The 23738-nt window shown below is 42.3% G+C and overlaps 1 protein-coding gene across 3 annotated transcripts in view; it reads right to left on the bottom strand.

The window, feature by feature from the left end:
* Positions 1 to 23738, bottom strand: part of NOD1 (nucleotide binding oligomerization domain containing 1) — a 93980-nt gene that overhangs the window by 47680 nt on the left and 22562 nt on the right. For all 3 annotated transcript variants that reach the window (XM_061197872.1, XM_061197873.1, XM_061197874.1), the window contains exons 2-3: positions 2074 to 2379; positions 801 to 975 (exon numbers count right to left, since the gene is read on the bottom strand). In XM_061197872.1, the coding sequence (XP_061053855.1) occupies positions 801 to 975; positions 2074 to 2274 (376 nt within the window). In that variant the 5' untranslated portion in view covers positions 2275 to 2379. The remainder of the gene's footprint in view (positions 1 to 800; positions 976 to 2073; positions 2380 to 23738) is intronic.

Raw genomic sequence — 23738 nt, forward strand, 5'->3', positions numbered from 1 at the left:
AACTGGATTCTTTAAAACTCAGAGTTTGGAAGTTCAGTGCTGGTATGTCGCCAACAACTGTCTGGAAGTGGAGAGACCACAGGCACGGAAAGATGATTCCCTGGTCCCCAGACCAGACTGTGGTCCCAATTTTGTGCTCTCTCAGCACCTTGAACTGCTGTTGTCCTTATCACCATTTGCAATTACACATTTGTGTCATTATTTACTGCCAGTTTCCTGCATTAACCTCTGAGGGCAGGAACCATAGCTGGGTCTGCTCCCTATTGCACCCCCGGCATCCAGCACACCCAGCCCTGGCACATGCTGAGTACATCATAAATACCTGTTGAACTAATCATTTAACTAAAGGGGGCCCATGGTGCTTTGGAAATGAGGACTGGCAGTCAGGGGTGATCGAAGAATTCTTTGCCTGGAATCAAATTTGGAAAGATCTTCAAGAAGGAAAAAAATGCAAACTTGAATTTGTACAACCACTAAAATGTCTAGATATGTCAGAAAAGGAAGTCAGAAAGAGGTCAGAACAGAGGTCATTCCTACACTTCCATGGCTCCCTACATAAATCAGATCAGCTATCTGTGGTCAGTTCAATCACAGTTCCCTGGGCTGCACCAGGGTGACAGGGACCAGCTCTCCTTTCTAAAAGGAACACAGCAGCCGAGCCTGCTGCCTGAGGTGGAAGGCAGGGCTGGTCGAGGCGGACCCCCGCCTTTATCCCCTGTTGGACCCACACAGATAGCATTTCCAAGCCCCGGGGGCCTTGCTTGCTTGGTGGCTGCGGTCTCCCCGGGGCTGACTCATACCTGGATCGGTGTTGACAACAGCTTTGCTCTGAATGAGCTGGGAAGGGGAGAAGCTGATCTCCGACAGCCAAGGCCTGAGGTCCACGTAAGCGTCTGTGAGTCGCTGTAGCACACAGAGGAAGAACTCGGACACCTCCTCGCCCTTGCTCTGCACCAGGTCCAGAATTTTGCGGACCTAGTGCGGCACAAGCAGTAAGGTGTGAGCCGGCACTAGGGGTGTCTGCCCCCTGGAGAGGCTCCCATGCAGGGCTCTGAGCTCTTACTACAGCCTCGAGCTTGACCGTCCACCCAGCTGGTATGAGATGCTACACGCTGATAGCCCAGGATCTGTAAAAAATGGACCGCCTGAGCAAGAAACAAACTGCACAGCTCTAGGAAACCAGAGGCTTCCAGGAGCCTAAAAATAAAAAGGTCAGACTCACAACTAGAGCCGAGCCCCCCCCCCCCCCCGGAATTTCCCTTTCCCTCCTTTTCTCCTTTTCCCTCTTAAGCTAACACTATTGCTCTCTGGGAATGAGTGCTGAGGGGGAGAAAGTCACCCGTTAGGCATAATGAGATGGGCGCTGGGCCACACAGTGAGGGGACAGCAGACCCCCGTGTAAGATGTACCTTACAAAAGCTTTTTGTCTTATTAAAAATTCAGGGGAAAAAACCACAGCAGTGTTCTACTGTGCTTTTCCCAGAAACCCTTCTGGTCTTTTCTGAGCCCAACAGGATCATGTTACAAACGAGTTCTGTCACTCCTCTCCCCAAGAAGGAGGTTTTCGTCTCGCCATTCTATTTTTCAGAAGATGACACAAAGCTAAAGTGAAACTAAGGGCTGTGAAAACTTCCCACAGTGGAGTGTGGGAGATTCTCTACCGCGGACCCAGGCTGGGATGCAGCCATTCCTCAACCAGAGGAATTCTCAGAGCCGTTCCCAGCAGTGAGCAGCTCTCCAGAGTTTAAGGGCACAGAATGGGCAGCACTGCTAGTGTTTCATGCTCGTTTTCTTTTTAAAGAATTCACTCATTTAAAGTGAACTGGAAAACAAGTTGTTTGAGAACCAATATGCACAGCAAGGAGAATGGAGAGGTCAGAAGAGTTTGCTGTGCTTCAGGAACACAGAAGTGAAATACGTAACTGTGGAATAAGCTAACTCAAGCATTTCTGTGCGGTAGATAACCCCGACAGGAGATTCCACCCAATGCACTGAACTCCCAAAGCTCTTCACCCAGGTCAGTGGGGAGAAGCCCCTTCCGGCCACCAAGGCTGGCATCCCTGTCACCGGCACCTTGTCGGGCTGCGTGGGGCAGGCACACACGATCTCCACGTCTTCGGTGGAGAAGTAGTCATTCTGCAACAAGTTGTCCAGCAGACACTGAGTGTTGCGGACGTGAGTGACCAGATGCTCCCGGTTGACTTTCAACAATTTGATGTAGGACTGAGACTCTGACGGGATTATTTCCATCTCACTGCGGCCCTGCTTTTCCATGGTTAAAGGAGCAAGTGGTTGCTTTTCCCAAATTCATTTTTGGCTGCATGTGCCTTCCTGGCAGAAGGGCAATCAGGATCCAAGGCCAGCCTCTCAGTGCAAACCCTGAAGAGACAAAGGAAGTCACCAACAAAAACAAAGCCATGGGAAAGATCCCTCCCCCTTTCTTCGGTCCTGGAATTTCTCTATTTAGAACAGGAAGGAGTCATGCTTAAGATATTGATCTGAGACGTAATAAAGTAAAAATCATAATTTAATTGCTCCTGCGTGTGGGTTACACCATTAGGATAGATGACCAGAGGTAGACAACACTATTGTTTAGCAAAACTTCTTAATTATTATTATTTTTTTTTTTTAGTGTGCCTCAGTCCTAGATTGGGATAGGGGTGCAAAGGTATGTTTTCCAAATTAGGTAACTGGAACTGGAAGTTTCCACGTGCCCTGTGAGGGGACAGCACCCAGAATTGGGGGCAGAGGAACTATGAGGTTGGTGGGAGAGAGGGTCTGAGCACAAAACGGCCTGAGGAGAGAGCGAGCCGGCATGAAGTCTCCTGTGGTAGCCAGAGCCCAGGAACCCGGGAACAGTGATGTGTCAGTCATTACTGCCTGCGCTGGGTTGTGCTGTAGCCCTCCCCACACCCCCGCCCCAGCTCTCCTTATATCTCCAGCCAAGTTGGCTACATACAAGCACCTTAGGGAATGAAGGAGCAGCAATGGCCATTATGGAGTGAAGCAGGACAGAAGGAAGGTGAGAGGGAGAGGTGACAATTCCAAGGAATGGATGACCAGCAGACAACATCTCCCTGGAAATCCTTGAAAACCTCATGCATGTGCTGAACTTCCAGTCTCGGTAGGGACAGGGGCCCAAGCTCTTTTATTTGGGTATTAAAAAAATATCTTGAGTTTATCTGCACTACCCCAGAATTGCACTGATTTCTTTCTTTTAGAGTAAGATCTCTCAGCCACTTAATTCTCCAGTCATCCTGTGGATATAAATGGATCACATGCTTGGAAGTAGAAAGGCCTTGAACTGGCCACTTAGTCCTTTGTCTAAAATGCACACACTCTAGAGAGAGAGTTTTAAATGTTTTTTGTAGAACTCAAAAAAAAAAAATTCATAGACCTCTAAACATGTATGTTTCATGAGCCCACATATGTTAACATTCAGGTCTAGTGGTTCTCACATTTTTTCCACCCAGTCACGTACTAGTCTCCTGCTCTTTGACACACTTGCATTTTTTCTTCTTTTACCTATCAAGTTGCCAAATGCAAGCCTTATAGAGATTCTCAGTGGGACCCCACACAGTAACCTTTCTTTCATAACCTGACTGACTGAGCAAAAGACAGTACATTCTAACATTCTAAACAACAGAAAGGGACTTCCCTGGTGGCGCAGTGGTTAAGAATCTGCCTGCCAACGCAGGGGACATGGGTTCGAGCCCTGGTCCGGGAAGATCCCACATGCCGCGGAGCAACTAAGCCCGTACACCACAACTACTGAGCCTGCGCTCTAGGGCCCGCGAGCCACAACTACTGAGCCCATGCACCACAACTACTAAAGCCTGCGTGTTCCAGGGTCCATGTGCTGCAACTACTGAGCCTGTGTGCCACAACTACTGAAGCCCGAACGCCTAGAACCCGTGCTCCACAAGAGAAACCACCGTAACGAGAAGCCTGCGCGCCACAACGAAGAGTAGCCCCCGCTCGCCACAACTAGAGAAAAGCCTGCGTGCAGCAACGAAGACCCAACGCAGCCAAAAATAAATAAATAAATAAAAATAAACAACAGAAAGGCAAGAGATTTTTACCAAATGGAATTTAAAGGGATGAGTGATTAGCTACTACTGCACTAAAAGTATGCTGATTGATTTGACTCTAATTCAGCTTTTTCTGTTGTCATCAATTCTATGACCCACTTAAGGATCCATAGCTTTAGAAAATTAGTTCCCTTAAGGGATACCAGTTGATAATGTTAAATGTATATTTAAATTACTGGTTAATAATACCTTTTTAAGTTTCTGTCATGTGTTCTTTGAAGAAAGTGAGAATATTTTAAAACAACATTCTCTCCTTAAATCTTCAATTTCCAATTTCTTTCTGGAATCTGCAAAGTCAAAAAGAAAAAAAAGAGAGAAAGGTTTCTTTGAAAACACTCTTGGGGCTTCCCTGGTGGCGCAGTGGTTAAGAATCCGCCTGCCAATGCAGGGGACACGGGTTCGAGCCCTGGTCCGGGAAGATCCCACATGCCGCGGAGCAACTAAGCCTGTACGCCACAACTACTGAGCCTGCGAGCCACAACTACTGAAGCCTGCGTGCTTAGAGCCCATGCTCCACAACAAGAGAAGCCAACGCGATGAGAAGCCCGCGCACCGCAACAAAGAGTAGCCCCCGCTCGCCGCAACTAGAGAAAGCCTGCACGCAGCAACAAAGACCCAACGCAGCCAAAAATAAACAAATAAATACGTTTATATTAAAAAAAAACCACTTGTGCTGAACGGTGAACAAATAAATGAATGAATGAATGAATGAACTTGGAGAAAGAATAATTTTTAAATCTGGAACTGTAGGATCTCAGAGTACTCTCTTTACCTTCTTCCTTTGGGACAGTGTTTTCCAAATCTCAGTCATTCAGGCACCATAGTCACTTTTTTTGGCCATAATTGAGTCCCATAAGCAAAGTTACTTGCTTAACTTTTTGCTTTAAATTGACTTGACTTTACAACTCAGACTAATTTTAAAGGAAAATTTATATTACCATTGTAAACAAAAAAATCATTTGCAATAAATAGAAAGTAATACAAAAATAATTCACTAGAAATAAAACCATGCTATTGTATTCCAGCTCAACAGTGTTGCCTAGAAAGGTTCTTGGTCTGAGGCCTGTTTTCTCTTAGAAGCATTTGAGAGGTATTAAAGACACAGTAGCACAAGACTGAGACTTTCTCTTTGAGATCATGGTAAATCTGAGAGAGCTGGAAAGGGAATTGCCTTCCCCCTTGGTGATTCAGGGTTTTTTCATCCTATGGCTCCATTCTTACCAAGGCTTGGAATGGGTGTTAGACAATGGCCTTCACTCCTCCGCTCCCAATCCTCATCCATCCTCACTGTGGGTCCCATTTCACTCCTGGCTTCTGCCTCTTCCAAGCCTGTGATTCCCACAAAACCAGTGACGTGTCTTCCCAGCCCTTCCCCGTAGTATCACCCACAGACGTCACTACCTCTTACCATCAAAGGCAGAAACTTAAGGAAAATCCCCTGATTTATGGCCACCTAAGCAAAGCAATGAATTACATGTCAGCCAGCTGGCAAGGAGGCTGTTGTTTTGTAACGTCCAGAGCTCTGGTTTGAGATTTAATCAGATTTCCAGAGTTTGCTCAATTCAGCAGGAACTTAACAAGGCATGGATGATGGGAAAGGAAACAAAGAAAGCTGATCCTGCCCTGGTAAACAGAGTCCAAGGGTAGACCAAATCAACATCATGGAACACTGCAGAGAAATTCAGTTCATGGGCATCTGGTTACCAGAAATACTGATGCCAGAAATGACTCTGAATTGGCTTTTCAGATTAGTTTCTCAGAAAGTCAGTGAGATGGGGGTTAAAGAAGTAATAATTCTGATAATTCTATGAACTCAGGGAGAAAATAAGTATAGGACCTAGTGGTTTAGAATGAAGGGAAATTCCTTTCAGTGATTAGATTCAATTTTGCATGCTTGAAAATATCAGAAAATACGATACAAAAATGCTATTGATCGCATGGTGAGACAGGAACTTTCATAACAGGAATGTAAACTGATGGAAACCTTCCAGAAAGCCATTTGATGTACGAATCAAGAGGCTGTGAAAAGTTTCAATTTAGTAACTTCTCATTCTAGAACTCTGCCTTCTGAAAAGGTTCAGAGGTTCGGACAATTTTGTGGGTTTTTTTTTTTTAAACAAGGGGCTTCCACTGCCAGCTCTGATAAGGTAGCTTGTTGTTCCCACAGAGGGCAACTACAGGTGGGTGGATCAGCAGATCGGGGTGCATTCATACAGTAGAGTGCTATTCAAAAGCAAATATGAGGGACTTCCTGGTGGCACAGTGGTTAAGAATCCACCTGCCAATGCAGGGGACATAGGTTCGAGCCCTGATCCGGGAAGATCCCACATATCGCAGAGCAACTAAGGCCATGCGCCACAACTACTGAGCCTGCGCTCTAGAGCCTGCGAGCCACAATTACTGAGCCCACGTGCCACAACTACTGAAGCCCGCGTGCCTAGAGCCCATGCTCCGCAACAAGAGAAGCCACCACAATGAGAAGCCCGCTCACTGCAAGGAAGAGTAGCCCCCGCTCGCCGCAACTAGAGAAAGCCCGCACGCAGCAACGAAGACCCAACGCAGCCAAAAATAATTTAAAATAAATTAAAAAATAAATATGAATGAAATACTAATATGACATGAATGAGTATCAAAGATGTTATGCTGAGAGAAACAAGACTCAAAAAAGCATGTAGTATATGATTCCATTCATATGATTCTAGAAATCTGATCTAGATCAGAGCAGTGGTTTCCTGGGTAGGGGGATAGGAGTAAAGGAGAAATTGACTGCATAGAGGAATAAGAGAAATTGCTGGGGTGATAGAATGTTCTTTATCTTGCAGTGTCATATATATATATATATATATGTATATATATTATACATATATATGTATATATATTATACATACATATATGTCACATGTGAATATATGTATCACTATGCATAAATGTGTATATATGCATATCACATGTGTATGTGTGGTATATGCATATATAACATGTGTATGTATGTAATTATGCATACATACACATACACATATATATACATATGATTTGTCAAAAGTCATCAACTTGTACACATAAAATCTCTGAATGTTACTGTATGGAAAAAAAAAAACTTCACTGAAGTATTATGTAAAGGCAGAATACATTTCCAGGTAAACAAAAACTGAGAGACATTGTGGCCAGCATAGCTGCACTAAAATAAGTACTGAAGAGTTTTTTAGGTAGAAGAAAAATGATCCCAAACTAAAACAAAATGAGAGCAACAGAAAGTTTTAATATGTGGGTAAATATAAATGTATATTGACTGAACGAAACATTATTATCTTGTGGGGTCTAAAATATATGTAGAATTAACATTTAAACAAGGGAGACTGTGCAAGATGACAGACTAGAAAGACCCTGAGCTCACCTCCTCCTATGGTACACCAAAATCACAACTATTTGCAGAACAACCATTGATGAAAACGACTGGAACCTGCCAGAAAATTTCTTATACAACTAAAGATATAAAGAAGGAAGCACAGAGAGGCAGGTAGGAGGGGCAGAGCTGCCATATAGTCAAGTCCCATATCCCTGGCTGGGCAATCCACAAACAGGAGAATAATTATGATCACACAGGTTCTCCCAAGGGAGTGAGAGGTCCGAGCCGCGTGTCAGGCTCCCAGCCCAGGGGTCCTGCACCAGGAAGATGAGCCCCCAGAACATCTGGCTTTGAAGTTCAGTGGGGCTTACTTCTGAGAGTCCCAGAGGGCTGGGGGAAATAGAGACTTCACTCTGAAAGGACAGATACAAAATCTCACATCCTCTGGAACCCAGGGCAGAAGCAGTAATTTGACCGGAGGCTGGGTCAAACCTACCTGCTACTCCTAGCGAGTCTCCTGGAGAGGCAGGAGGCAACTGCAGCTCACCCTGGGGACACAGACACTGGCAAAAGCCATTCTGGGGAGCTCTTTCTACCATGTGGACACTGGTGCTGGCAAAGCACCATTTTGGAATCCTCCCTCTAGCTTATTAGCCCCAGGCCCCAGCCCCACTTGGGGCACCAGTGCTGGGACACCTCAGGCCAAGCAACTAACAGGGCATGGACACATCCCTACCCACCAACAGAGAGGCTGCTTTAAGACCCTTTGATCCACAGCTGCCTCTGGACACAGCCCTGCCCACCAGAGGACCCAGGACCCGGCTCCACGCACCAGTACACAGGCACTAGAACCAAGACCACCAGGACCCTCCAGCCAGAGACCCTGGGACCCAGCTCCACCCAGCAGTGGTCAGGAACCAGCACCAGAATCCCCAAGGCACCAGCCCCACCCACCAGTGAGCCTACTCTAGCCTCCCGTCCAGCTCCACCCACCAGGGGGCAGACAGCAGTTGCAAGAAAACCACAGTCCTGCACTCTGCAGACCTCCCCACTCACTAGCTGCCCAGACCCTGCCCTCGGACCAGTTGCGCCCAGGACCCGCCCACTAGCAGGCCAACACAAGCTTCCAGACACCCCAGGTCCTGCAGCCAATTGTGTCAGGAACTGGCCCCACCCACCAGTGGTCCGACACATGCTCTGGGACCCTTGGGCTCTGCAACCAGACCCCAGGACCCAGCTCTGCCTACCAGTAGGCCAGTACTAGCCCCAGGACCTGGCTTCACCCACCAGTGGGTGAGCAACAGCCCCCAGGGTCTCCTGGACCCTGACTCAACCCACCAGTAACCAGCACTAGTATAGTCCCCTAGAGTTCTGCAGTCAGCCACCTCATGACCCAGTCCCACGAACCAGCAGCCAACAGCCTCTGCACAAGGCAGGAACTGGCAACCAAAAAGACCAAGGGCCAACCAAGCTTACCAGACTGTCCACATAGTCAGCCCACCACAACAGAAAGATCCACGCAGCCCTCATGAGGGAAGCCCTAGAGCATATAGCTCTGGTGATGAAAGGGAAGTGTTCTGTGACACACAGATTTTCTACAAAAGGCTTATTCTTCAAGGCTGGGAAATGTAACCAACCTACCAGACACATAAAAAAAAACCCAGCAACTTAGGCAAAATGAGGCAGCAGAATAACATGTTCCAAATGAAGAATCAAGATAAAACCCCAGAAAAAGAACTAAGTGAAGTGGACATAGGCAATCTACCTGAGAATGAGTTCAAGGTAGTGATCAGAAAGATGATCAAAGAACTCGGAAGAATGGATGCACAGAATGAGAAGTTAGAAGCTTTTAACAAAGAGTTAGAAAATCTAAAGAACAGCCAAACAGACATGAAGAATACAATAACAAATAAAAAATACACTAGAAGAACCAACAATAGACTAAATGATACAGAGGAATGGATCAGCAAGCTGGAAGACAGTAGAGGAAATCACTGATGCTGGACAGAAAAAAGAAAAAAGCATGAAAAAAAATGAGGACAGTTTAAGAGACCTCTGGGAAAATATCAAACACACCATATTTGCATTATAGGGGTCCCAGAAGGAGACGGGAGAGAGAAAGGGGCTGAGAACATAATTGAAGGCATACTAATTGAAAACTTCCCTAACCTAGGAAAGGAAACAGACATCCACGTCCAGGAAGTACAGAGAGTCCCAAATAGGATCAACCCAAAGGGGAATACACCAACATGCACTGTAATTAAAATGGCAAAAATTAAAGATAAGGAGAGAATATTAAAAGCAGCAATGGAAAAGCAACATGTTATGTACAAGGGAACCCCCATAAGGCTATAAGCTGACTTTTCAGCAGAAACTCTGCAGGGCAGAAGAGAGTTGCACAATATAAAGTGATGAAAGGGAAAAACCTACAACCAAGAATACTCTACCCAGAAAGACTCTCATTCAGATTTCATGGGGAGATCAAAAGCTTTACAGACAAGCAAAAGCTTTTAAAAGAGTTCAGCACCTCCAATCCAGCTTTACAAGAAATGTTAAAGGAACTGCCCTGAGCAAAAATGAAAAGGACACAATTAGCAACATGAAAATCATGAAAGGAAAAAAAATCTCATCAGTAAAGACCAACATATACATGAAAAGATGCTCAACATCACTAATTATTAGAGAAATGCAAATCAAAACTACAATGCCATATCACCTCACACCAGTCAGAATGACCATTATCGAAAAATCTAGAAACAATAAATGCTGGAAAGGGTGTGGTGAAAAGGGAACCCTCCTGCACTGTTGGTGGGAATGTAAATTGATACAGCCACTATGGAGAACAGTATGGAGGTTCCTTAAAAAACTAAAAATAGAACTACTGTATGAACTAGCAATCCCATTACTGGGCATATACCCTGAGAAAACCATAATTCAAAAAGAGACATGTACCACAATGTTCATTGCAGCACTATGTACAGGAGCCAGGACATGGAACCAACCTAAATGTCCATCGACAGATGAATGGATAAAGAAGATCTGGCACATGTATACAATGGAATATCACTCAGCCATAAAAAGAAATGAAATTGAGTTATTTGTAGTGAGGTGGATGGACCTAGAGTCTGTCATACAGAGTGAAGTAAGTCAGAAAGAGAAACAAATACCATATGCTAACGCATATATGTGGAATCTAAAAAAAATGGTACTGATGAACCTAGTTGCAGGGCAGGAATAAAGAGGTAGATATAGAGAATGGACTTGAGGATATGAGGTGGAAGGGCGAAGCTGGGGCAAAGTGAGAGTAGCATTGACAATATATACACTACTGAATGTAAAATAGTTGGCTGGTGGGAAGCAGCAGCATAGCAGAGGGAGATTGGCTCGGTGCTTTGCGATGACCTAGAGGGGTGGGATAGGGAAGATGGGAGGGAGGCTCAACAGGGAGGGGATACGGCTGATTCGCTTTGTTGTGCAACAGAAACTAACACAGTACTGTGAAGCTATTATACTCCAATAAAGATCTATTAAAGAAAAAAACAAGACAAACATATAGTAAAGGTAGGAAATCATCCACACACAAAACTAGTAGGAGGGTTAAAAGACAAAAGTAGTAAAATTACTTATATCAACCATAAGCAGTTAAGGGATACACAAAACAATTAAATGTAAAACATGATATCAAAAACAGTAATCATGAGGGGAGGAGAGTACAAACACAGGGTTGTTAAAACACATTTGTTAAGAGATCAGCAACTTAAAACAATCACGTATATATACAGATTGCTATATATAAACCTCACAGTAACCACAAAACAAAAATTTAAATTAGATACACACACAAAAAAGAAAAAGGAATCCAAACATAATACTAGTCTTCAAATCACAAGAGAACAAAAGAAGAAATGAACAAAATGACCTAAAATACAATCCCCAAACAATTAATAAAGTGGCAATAAGAACACAATATCAATAATTACTTTAAATGTAAACTGAACAAATGCTCCAATCAAGACACAGAGTGGCTGAATGGAAACAAAAAAAAGACCCCTATATATGTTGCCTACAAGAGACTCACTTCAGATCTAGAGACACACACAGGATGAAAGTGAGGGGACGGAAAAAGGTATTCCATACAAATGGAAAGCAAAAGAAAGCCAAGGTAGCAATACTTATATCAGACAAAATAGACTTTAAAATAAAGACTATTATAAGAGACAAAGAAGGACATTACCTAATGATCAAGGAATCAATCCAAGAAAATATAACAATTGTAAATATATATACACCCAACATAGGAGCACATAAACACATAAAGCAAATATTAAAAGACATAAAGGGAGAAATTGAGAGTAGCACAATAATAGCAGGGGACTTTTAACACCCCACTTACATCAATGGACAGGTCATCCAGACAGAAAACCAATAAAAAAACACTGGCATTAAATGGCATATTAAACCAGGTGGACTTAATAGATATATATAGGGCATTCCATCCAAAAGCAGGAGAATACATACTTTTCAAGTACACATGGAACATTCTCCAGGACAGATCACATGTGAGGCCACAAAACAAACTTCAGTAAATTTAAGAAGACTGAAATCATATCAAGCATCTTTTCCCACCACAATGCTATGAGACTAGAAATCAACTACAAGAAAAAAACTGCAAAAAACACAAACACTTGGAGGCTAAACAATATGCTACTACACAACCAATGGATCACCAAAGAAATCAAAGAGGAAATCCAAAAATACTTGGAGACAAATGAAAACAAAAACACAATGATCCAAAATCTATGAGACACAGCAAAAACAGTACTAAGAGAGAAGTTTATAGTGATACAAGCTTACCTCAGGAAACAAGAAAAATCTCAAATAAACAACCTAACCTTATACCTCAGGGAGCTAAAAAAAGAACAAAATCTGAAGTTAGTAGAAGGAAAGAAATCATAAACGTTAGTGCAGAAATAAATGAAATAGAGACTAAAAGAACAACAGAAAAGATCAATGAAACTTAGAGCTGGCTCTTTGAAAAGATAAACAAAACTAATAAACCTTTAGCCAGACTCATCAAAAAAGACAGAGAGAGAGAGGCCAAATCAATACATTCAGAAATGAAAAAGAAATTACAACCAACACAACAGAGATACAAAGGATCATAAGGGAATACTGAGAACTATATGCCAATAAAATGGATAATCTAGAAAAAATGGACAAATTCCTAGAAATGTACCATCTCCCAAGACTGAACCAGGAATAGAAAATATGAACAGACCAATTGCCAATAATGAAATTGAATCAGTAATTAAAAAAAAAAAACTCCCAACAAACAAAAGTCCAGGACCAGATGGCTTCACAGGTGAATTGTACCAAGTATTTAAAGAAAAGTTAACACCTATACTCAAACTATTGCAAAATATTACAAAGGAAGGAATGCTTCTGAACTCATTCTACAAGGCCACCATCACCCTGATAGCAAAACCAGACAAAGATATCACAGAAAAGAAAGTTACAGGCCAATATCACCAATTAACATAGACACAAAAATCCTCAACAAAATATTAACAAACCAAATCCAACAACTCTTAAAAAAAAATCATACACCGTGATCAAGTGGGATTTATCCCAGGGATGCAAAGATTTTTCAATAGCTGCAAATAATCAATGTGCTATACCATATTAACAAATTGAAGAATAAAAACCATATGATCATCTCAACAGATTCAGAAAAAGCTTTTGACAAAATTCAATATCGTTTACAATAAAAACTCTCCAGAAAGAGGGCATAGAGGGAACATACTTCAACATAATAAAGGCCATATATGACAAGTCCACAGCTAACATCATACTCAATGGTGAAAATCTGAAAGCATTTACACTAAGATCAGGAAGAAGACAAGTATACCAACTCCTGCCACTTTTAACCAACATAGTATTGAAGTCCTAGCCACAGCAATTAGACAAGAAAAAGAAATAAAAGGTATCCAAATTGGGAAAGAAGAAGTAAAACTGTCACTGCTTGCAGATGACATGACTATACATAGAACATCCTAAAGATGCCACCAAAAAACTACTAGAGCTCATCAATGAACTCAGTAAAGTTGCAGCATACAAAATTAAAATATAGAGATCTGTTGCATTTCTATACACTAACAACAAACTACCAGAAAGAGAAGTTAAGGAAACAATCCCATTTAGCACTGCATGAAAAAGAATAAAATACCTAGGAATAAACCTACCTAAGGAGGTAAAAGACCTGTACTCGGAAAATCATAGGACACTGATTTAAAAGACTGAAGATGATACAAACATACAGATATACCATGGTTGGGGCTTCCCTGGTGGCACAGTGGTTAAGAATCTGCCTGCCAATGCAGGGAACACGGGTTCGAGCCCTGGTCTGGGAAGATCCCACATGCCACAGAGCAACTAAGCCCGTGTGCCACAACTACCGAGCCCATGTGCCATAACTACTAAAGCCCGCACGCCTAGAGCCTGTGCTCTGCAACGAGAAGCCATCGCAATGAGAAGCCCGTGCACTGAGACGAAGAGTAGCCCCCACTTACCACAACTAGAGAAAGCGCACACGCAGCAACAAAGACCCAACGCAGCCAAAAATAAATAAACAAATAAATAAATTTTTTTAAAAAGTGAATGTCTTTAAAAAAAAATGGTATTCCATGGTCATGGATTGGAAGAATTATTATTGTTAAAAACGACCATACTACCCAAGGCAATCTACAGTTTCAATGCAATCCCTATCAAAATACCAATGGCAGAGCATGGGATCAAGATGGCAGAGTAGTAGGATATGAAGCTCACCTTCTCCCACAAATACTTCAAAAATACATCTACCTGTGGAACAATTCTCACAGAATGTCTACTGAATGCTGGCAGAATACCTCAGACTGCTGAAAGGGCAAGAAAATCTCCATGTAACCAGGTAGGAAATAGAAAAAATAGAAAGCGAGAAAGGTCTCACGACAGCACCTGTGCTCCTGGGAGGGAGCTGTGAAAGAGGAAAGGTCCCTGCACCCTTGGAAGCCCCCTCACCAGTGGGGAGATCTGCTGGGACAGAAAGGGAGCTTCAGAGCCTCGTAGGAGAGTGCTGCTGGTTTGCAGCAGCCAGAGCAGAGGGAGAACTGCACAGATGGTCAGTGCTGCCGCCCTGCACTGCCCTGCACTCCCCAGCCTGAGACATGCATCCGCCAGTACAGGCGGGGGCTGGGTGCTGGAACTTGGGCTTCGGAGATCGGAACCAGGGAGAGGACTGGGGTTGGCCATGTGGAGATGGCCTGGGGGCGCTGGAATCCAGTGCAACCATGGCTGGGGGTGTACGTGGAGGAAGTTTGGGCCAACTTAGAGACCAGTCACCACTGTTTGGGGAGTGCATGAGGGGAGGGGTGGGACCCAGATTGTAGCCTTTTACCCTGTGCACGCGCTCACAGAGGGCATGACACTGCCTGCCCAGGCTGCAGGAGCAGTCGTGAGCCACCACCACCACCCTTGCAGACTCCAGGAGTGGTTGGGAGCCACTGCCGGTCTCCCTCCTAGACTCCAGGAGTGGTCATGAGCCACCACCTCTGTCCCCATCATGTGCTCTGGGGGTGCACCTTAGCTGCCACCACTGCCAAGAACCCCAGGGCCAGGCACCAGCCACCACACCTGCACACCCCTTATCAAGGGGAGAACAACCAACACACACTGAGGAAAGAGGCGACAGGCATCCATACTAAAAACAGCCCTGGCACCAAATATATTAAACCCACACAAGTTACACAGGGACACGCCCACATATAAATAGCCTTCCAAGACCACACCAGATAATTGTTTCTCCTAAACTCACAGAGTAAGAGAAATAGAAGTAAAATGAAGAAGCTGAGGAACCACTCCCAGGTAAAAGACCAACAGCATTCCCCTGAAAGAACAAGCAGTGAAGCAGACCTCTCCAGACTAGTAGACACTGATTTCAAAAAGAAGATAATGAAAATACTGAAGGAATTAAGAAACACTAGCAACAGAAATGCAGAGTACTGTAAAAAGGAACTAGAAACTATAAAGAGGAACCAAAAAATATAAAACTCATTTGCAGGGAATTCCCTGGCAGTCCAGTGGTTAGGGCTTGGCGCTTTCACTGCTGAGGGCTGGTTCAATCCCTGTGGGAACTGGGATCCCACAAGCCGCACAGCATGGCCAAAAAGAAAAAAAGAAAAAGAAAATTCATTTGCAGAGACAAAAGCTGAGCTAAAGGCATAGAAGAGCAGAATCGAATAGAATAGCAGAATGAATAATGCAGAAAAACAAATAAGTGACCTGGAAGACAGGATAATGGAAATCACCCAATCAGGATATCAGACAGAAAGCCAAATAAAAAAATAAAAATGAAAGCAATATAAGAGACCTATGGGATAATATAAAACATACACATAATAGGGATTCCAGAAGGAGAAGAAAGAGAAAAGGGGATCGAAAATGTATTTGAAGAATTATGGCTGAAAACTTCCCAAACATAAAGAAGGAAACATATCCAGGTACAGGAAGCACAGAGGGTCCCAACAAGATAAACCCAAACAGACTTACACCAAGACATAATAAAAATGGCAAAAGTTAAAGAGGAGCTTCAAGATGGCGGAAGAGTAAGACGCGGAGATCACCTTCCTCCTCACAGATGCATCAGAAATACATCTACACGTGGAACTGCTCCTATAGAACACCCACTGAATGCTGGCAGAAGACCTCAGACCTCCCAAAAGAGGGGATTAAGAGCGCTGCTTAAAGGAGCTCCAGAGACGGGCGTGAGCCGCTATCAGCGCAGACCCCAGAGACAGGCATGAGACGCTAAGGTTGCTGCTACAGCCACCAAGAAGCCTGTGTGCAAGCACAGCTCACTCTCCACACCTCCCCCTCCCGGGAGCCTGTGCAGCCCGCCACTGCCAGGGTCCCGTGATCCAGGGACAACTTCCCCGAGAGAACACACGGTGCGCATCACGCTGGTGCAACGTCATGCTGGCCTCTGCCGCCGCAGGCTTGCCCCGCATCCGTACCTCTCCCTCCCTCCGGCCTGAGTGAGCCACAGCCCCCGAAGCAGCTGCTCCTTTAACCCCATCCTGTCTGAGCGAAGAACAGATGCCCTCAGGTGACCTACACGCAGAGGCGGGTCCAAATCCAAAGCTGCACCCCGGGAGCTGTGCAAACAAAGAAGAGAAAGGAAATTTCTCCCAGCAGCCTCAGAAGCAGCGGATTAAAGCTCCACAAACAACTTGACGTACCTGCATCTGTGGAATACCTGAATAGACAATGAATCATCCCAAATTGAGGAGGTGGACTTTGGGAGCAAGATATATTATTTTTTCCCCTTTTCCTCTTTTTGTGAGTGTGTATGTGTATGCTTCTGGGTGAGATTTTGTCTGTATAGCTTTGCTTTCACCATTTGCCCTAGAGTTCTGTCCTTCTGTTTTTTTTTGTTTTTGTTTTTGTTTTACTTAAAAAAATTTTTTTCTTAATAACTATTTTTTATTTTAATAACTTTATTTTATCTTACTTTATTTGATTTTATTTTATCCTCTTTATTTCTTTCTATTTTTTCTCATGGATGAAAGGCTCTTGGTGCTCCAGCCAGGCATCAGGACTGTGTCTCTGAGGTGGGAGAGCCAACATCAGGACACTGGTCCACAAGAGACCTCCCAGGTCCACGTAATACCAAACGGCGAAACTCTCCCAGAGATCTCCATCTCAACACCAAGACCCAGCTTCACTCAATGACCAGCCAGCTACAGTGCTGGACACCCTATGCCAAACAACTACCAAGCCAGGAACACAGCCCCATCATTTAGGAGAGAGGCTGCCTAAAATCATAATAAGGCCACAGACACCCCAAAACACACCACCAGACCTGGACCTGCCCAAGAGAAAGACAACATCCAGCCTCATCCACCAGAACACAGGCACTAGTCCCCTCCACCAGGAAGCCTACACAACCCACTGAACCAACCTTAGCCACTGGGGACAGACACCAAAAACAACGGGAACTACGAACCTGCAGCCTGCGAAAAGGAGACCCCAAACACAGTAAGATAAGCAAAATGAGAAGACAGAAAAACACACAGCAGATGAAGGAGCAAGGTAAAAACACACCAGACCTAACAAATGAAGAAGAAATAGGCAGTCTACCTGAAAAAGAATTCAGAACAATGATAGTAAAGATGATCCAAAATCTTGGAAATAAAATAGACAAAATGCAAGAAACAGTTAACAAGGACGTAGAAGAACTAAAGAGGAACCAAGCAACGATGAAAAACACAATAAATGAAATTAAAAATACTCTAGAAGGGATCAATAGCAGAATAACTGAGGCAGAAGAACGGATAAGTGACCTGGAAGATAAAATAGTGGAAATAACTACTGCAGAGCAGAATAAAGAAAAAAGAATGAAAAGAACTGAGGACAGTCTCAGGGACCTCTGGGACAACATTAAATGCACCAACATTCGAATTATAGGGGTCCCAGAAGAAGAAGAGAAAAAGAAAGGGACTGAGAAAATATTTGAAGAGATTATAGTTGAAAACTTCCCTAATATGGGAAAGGAAATAGTTAATCAAGTCCTGGAAGCACAGAGAGTCCCATACAGGATAAATCCAAGGAGAAACACGCCAAGACACATATTAATCAAACTATCAAAAATTAAATGTAAAGAAAACATATTAAAAGCAGCAAGGGAAAAACAACAAATAACACACAAGGGAATCCCCATAAGGTTAACAGCTGATCTTTCAGCAGAAACTCTGCAAGCCAGAAGGGAGTGGCAGGACATATTTAAAGTGATGAAGGAGAAAAACCTACAACCAAGATTACTCTACCCAGCAAGGATCTCATTCAGATTTGATGGAGACATTAAAACCTTTACAGACATGCAAAAGCTGAGAGAGTTCAGCACCACCAAACCAGCTTTACAACAAATGCTAAAGGAACTTCTCTAGGCAAGAAACACAAGAGAAGGAAAACACATACAATAACAAACCCAAAACATTCAAGAAAATGGGAATAGGAATATACATATCGATAATTACCTTAAATGGAAATGGATTAAATGCTCCCACCAAAAGACACAGACTGGCTGAATGGATACAAAAACAAGACCCGTATATATGCTGTCTACAAGAGACCCACTTCAGACCTAGGGACACATACAGACTGAAAGTGAGGGGATGGAAAAAGATATTCCATGCAATTGGAAATCAAAAGAAAGCTGGAGTAGCAATTCTCATATCAGACAAAATAGACTTTAAAATAAAGACTATTACAAGAGACAAAGAAGGACACTACATAATGATCAAGGGATCAATCCAAGAAGAAGATATAACAATTGTAAATACTTATGCACCCAACATAGGAGCACCTCAATACATAAGGCAAATACTAACAGCCATAAAAGGGGAAATTGACAGTAACACAATCATAGTAGGGGACTTTAACACCCCACTTTCACCAATGGACAGATCATCCAAAATGAAAATAAGGAATCAAGCTTTAAATGATACATTAAACAAGATGGACTTAATTGATATTTATAGGACATTCCATCCAAAAACAACAGAATACACATTCTTCTCAAGTGCTCATGGAACATTCTCCAGGATAGATCATATCTTGGGTCACAAATCAAGCCTTGGTAAATTCAAGAAAATTGAAATCGTATCAAGTATCTTTTCCGACCACAATGCTATGAGACTAGATATCAATTACAGGAAAAATTCTGTAAAAAATACAAGCACGTGGAGGCTAAACAATACACTACTTAATAACGAAGTGATCACTGAAGAAATCAAAGGGGAAATCAAAAAATACCTAGAAACAAATGACAATGGAAACACGACGACCCAAAACCTATGGGATGCAGCAAAAGCAGTTCTAAGAGGGAAGTTTATAGCAATACAATCCTACCTTAAGAAACAGGAAACATCTCAAATAAACAACCTAACCTTGCACCTAAAGCAATTAGAGAAAGAAGAACAAAAAAAAAACCCCAAAGTTAGCAGAAGGAAAGAAATCATAAAGATCAGATCAGAAATAAATGAAAAAGAAATGAAGGAAACAATAGCAAAGGTGAACAGAACTAAAAGCTGGTTCTTTGAGAAGATAAACAAAATTGATAAACCATTAGCCAGGCTCATCAAGAAAAAAAGGGAGAAGACTCAAATCAATAGAATTAGAAATGAAAACGGAGAAGTAACAACTGACACTGCAGAAATACAAACGATCATGAGAGATTACTACAAGCAACTCTACGCCAATAAAATGGACAACCTGGAAGAAATGGACAAATTCTTAGAAATGCACAACCTGCCGAGACTGAACCAGGAAGAAATAGAAAATATGAACAGACCAATCACAAGCACTGAAATTGAAACTGTGATTAAAAATCTTCCAACAAACCAAAGCCCAGGACCAGATGGCTTCACAGGAGAATTCTATCAAACATTTAGAGAAGAGCTAACACCTATCCTTCTCAAACTCTTCCAAAATATTGCAGAGGGAGGAACACTCCCCAACTCATTCTACAAGGCCACCATCACCCTGATACCAAAACCACACAAAGATGTCACAAAGAAAGAAAACTACAGGCCAATATCACTGATGAACATAGATGCAAAAATCCTCAACAAAATACTAGCAAACAGAATCCAACAGCACATTAAAAGGATCATACACCATGATCAAGTGGGGTTTATCCCAGGAATGCAAGGATTCTTCAATATACGCAAATCAATCAACGTGATATACCATATTAACAAATTGAAGGAGAAAAACCATATGATCATCTCAATAGATGCAGAGAAAGTTTTTGACAAAATTCAACACCCACTTATGATAAAAGCCCTGCAGAAAGTAGGCATACAGGGAGCTTTCCTCAACATAATAAAGGCCATATATGACAAACCCACAGCCAACACAGTCCTCAATGGTGAAAAACTGACACCATTTCCACTAAGATCAGGAACAAGACAACGTTGCCCACTCTCACCACTCTTATTCAACGTAGTTTTGGAAGTTTTAGCCACAGCAATCAGAGAAGAAAAAGAAATAAAAGGAATCCAAATTGGAAAAGAAGAAGTAAAGCTGTCACTGTTTGCAGATGACATGATACTATACATAGAGAATCCTGAAGATGCTACCAGAAAACTACTAGAGCTAATCAATGAATTTGGTAAAGGTGCAGGATACAAAATTAATGCTCACAAATCTCTTGCATTCCTATACACTAATGATGAAAAATCTGAAAGTGAAATTAAGAAAACACTCCCATTTACCATTGCAACAAAAAGAATAAAATATCTAGGAATAAACCTACCAAAGGAGACAAAAGACCTGTACGCAGAAAATTATAAGACACTGATGAAAGAAATTAAAGATGATACAAATAGATGGAGAGATATACCATGTTCTTGGATTGGAAGAATCAACATTGTGAAAATGACTCTACTACCCAAAGCAATCTACAGATTCAATGCAATCCCTATCAAACTACCACTGGCATTTTTCACAGAACTAGAACAAAAAATTTCACAATTCATATGGAAACACAAAAGACCCCGAATAGTCAAAGCAATCTTGAGAACGAAAAATGGAGCTGGTGGAATCAGGCTCCCTGACTTCAGACTATACTACAAAGCTACAGTAATCAAGACAGTATGGTGCTGGCACAAAAACAGAAATATAGATCAATGGAACAGGATAGAAAGCCCAGAGATAAACCCACGCACATATGGTCACCTTATCTTTGATAAAGGAGGCAAGCATATACAGTGGAGAAAAGACAGCCTCTTCAATAAGTGGTGCTGGGAAAATTGGACAGCTACATGTAAAAGTATGAAATTAGAACACTCCCTAACACCATACACAAAAATAAACTCAAAATGGATTAAAGACCTAAATGTAAGGCCAGACACTATCAAACTCTTAGAGGAAAACATAGGCAGAACACTCTATGACATAAATCACAGCAAGATCCTTTTTGACCCAGCTCCTAGAGAAATGGAAATAAAAACAATAATAAACAAATGGGACCTAATGAAACTTAAAAGCTTTTGCACAGCAAAGGAAACCATAAACAAGACCAAAAGACAACCCTCAGAATGGGAGAAAATATTTGCAAATGAAGCAACTGACAGAGGATTAATCTCCAAAATTTACAAGCAGCTCATGCAGTTCAGTAACAAAAAAACAAATAACCCAATCCAAAAATGGGCAGAAGACCTAAACAGACATTTCTCCAAAGAAGATATAGATTGCCAACAGACACATGAAAGAATGCTCAACATCATTAATCATTAGAGAAATGCAAATCAAAACTACAATGAGATATCATCTTACACCGGTCAGAATGGCCATCATCAAAAAATCTAGAAACAATAAATGTTGGAGAGGGTGTGGAGAAAAGGGAACACTCTTGCACTGTTAGTTGGAATGTAAATTGATACAGCCACTATGGAGAACAGTATGGAGGTTCCTTAAAAAACTAAAAATAGAACTACCATACAACCCAGCAATCCCACTACTGGGCATATACCCTGAGAAAACCATAATTCAAAAAGAGTCATGGGGCTTCCCTGGTGGCGCAGTGGTTGGGAGTCTGCCTGCCAATGCAGGGGACACGGGTTCGAGCCCTGGTCTGGGGGGATCCCACATGCCACGGAGCGACTAGGCCCGTGAGCCACAATTACTGAGCCTGCGCGCCTGGAGCCTGTGCTCTGCAACAAGAGAGGCCGCGATAGTGGGAGGCCCGCGCACCGCGATGAAGAGTGGCCCCCGCTTGCCACAACTGGAGAAAGCCCTTGCACAGAAACAAAGACCCAACACAGCCATAAAAATAAATTAAAATAAATAAATTTTAAAAAAAAGAGTCATGTACCAAAATGTTCACTGCAGCTCTATTTACAATAGCCAGGACATGGAAGCAACCTAAATGTCCATCATCTGATGAATGGATAAAGAAGATGTGGCACATATATGCAATGAAATATTACTCAGCCATAAAAAGAAATGAAATGGAGTTATTTGTAGTGAGGCGGATGGAGTTAGAGTCTGTCATACAGAGTGAAGTAAGTCAGAAAGAGAAAAACAAATACAGTATGCTAACACATATATATGGAATCTAAGGGGAAAAAAAAAAAAAAGGTCATGAAGGACCTAGTGGCAAGACGGGAATAAAGACACAGACCTACTAGAGAATGGACTTGAGGATATGGGGAGGGGGAAGGGTAAGCTGTGACAAAGTGAGAGAGTGGCATGGACATATATACACTACCAAACATAAAATAGATAGCTAGTGGGAAGCAGCCGCATAGCACAGGGAGACCAGCTTGGTGCTTTGTGACCACCTAGAGGGGTGGGATAGGGAGGGTGGGAGGGAGGGAGATGCAAGGGGGAAGAGATATGGGAACATACGTATATGTATAACTGATTCACTTTGTTATAAAGCAGAAACTAACACACCACTGTAAAGCAATTATACTCCAATAACGATGTTAAAAAAAAAAAAGTTAAAGATAAAGAGAGGATTCTAAAGGCAGCAAGAGAAAACAAAGAGTTAATTACAAGGTAATGCCCATAAGGCTATCAGCTGATTTCTCTACAGAAACACTGCAGGCCAGAAGGGAGTGGCAAAATATATTCAAAATACTAAAAGGGAAAAATCTGCCACCTAGGATACTCTACCCAGCAATATTATCATTTAGAATAGAAGGAGAGATAAAGAATTTCTCAGACAAGCAAAAACTGACAGAATACAGCAATACTAAACCTATTCTAAAGGATATATTGAAAGGTCTTCTCTAAATAGAAAAAAAGTAAGAACCTATAGGAAAGAAAAAAATCACAATTGGAAAATAAATCACTTAAATAAGCCAGTACACAGATTCAAAAAGTTTCTGTGAAAGTGATGATAACAACAATGAACAGCAAAAGGATGAGAATGAAGATGTAAAAGAGGACATCAAAACCATAAAATGTGGGGGAGGGGAGTAAGAAAATGTAGATTTTTTTCCCTAGAATGTGTTTGAGCCTATATGACTACCAGTCTAAGGCAAGTAGATATAGGAATAGGTTAACATACTTGAAAAACAAGGTAACCATACATCAAAAACATACAACAGATTCACAAAAGCCAAAAAGAAGAGAACATAAGTATAATACAAAAAAAAAGTCATCAAACCCCAAAAAGAAAAACAAAAAGAAAGGGACAAAGATAATATATATAATCAATGGGAAAACAAGGTTTAAAAATGGCAATAAATACATAT

This window comes from Eubalaena glacialis, chromosome 8, assembly GCF_028564815.1.
Source record: "Eubalaena glacialis isolate mEubGla1 chromosome 8, mEubGla1.1.hap2.+ XY, whole genome shotgun sequence".
Lineage (NCBI taxonomy): Eukaryota > Metazoa > Chordata > Mammalia > Artiodactyla > Balaenidae > Eubalaena > Eubalaena glacialis.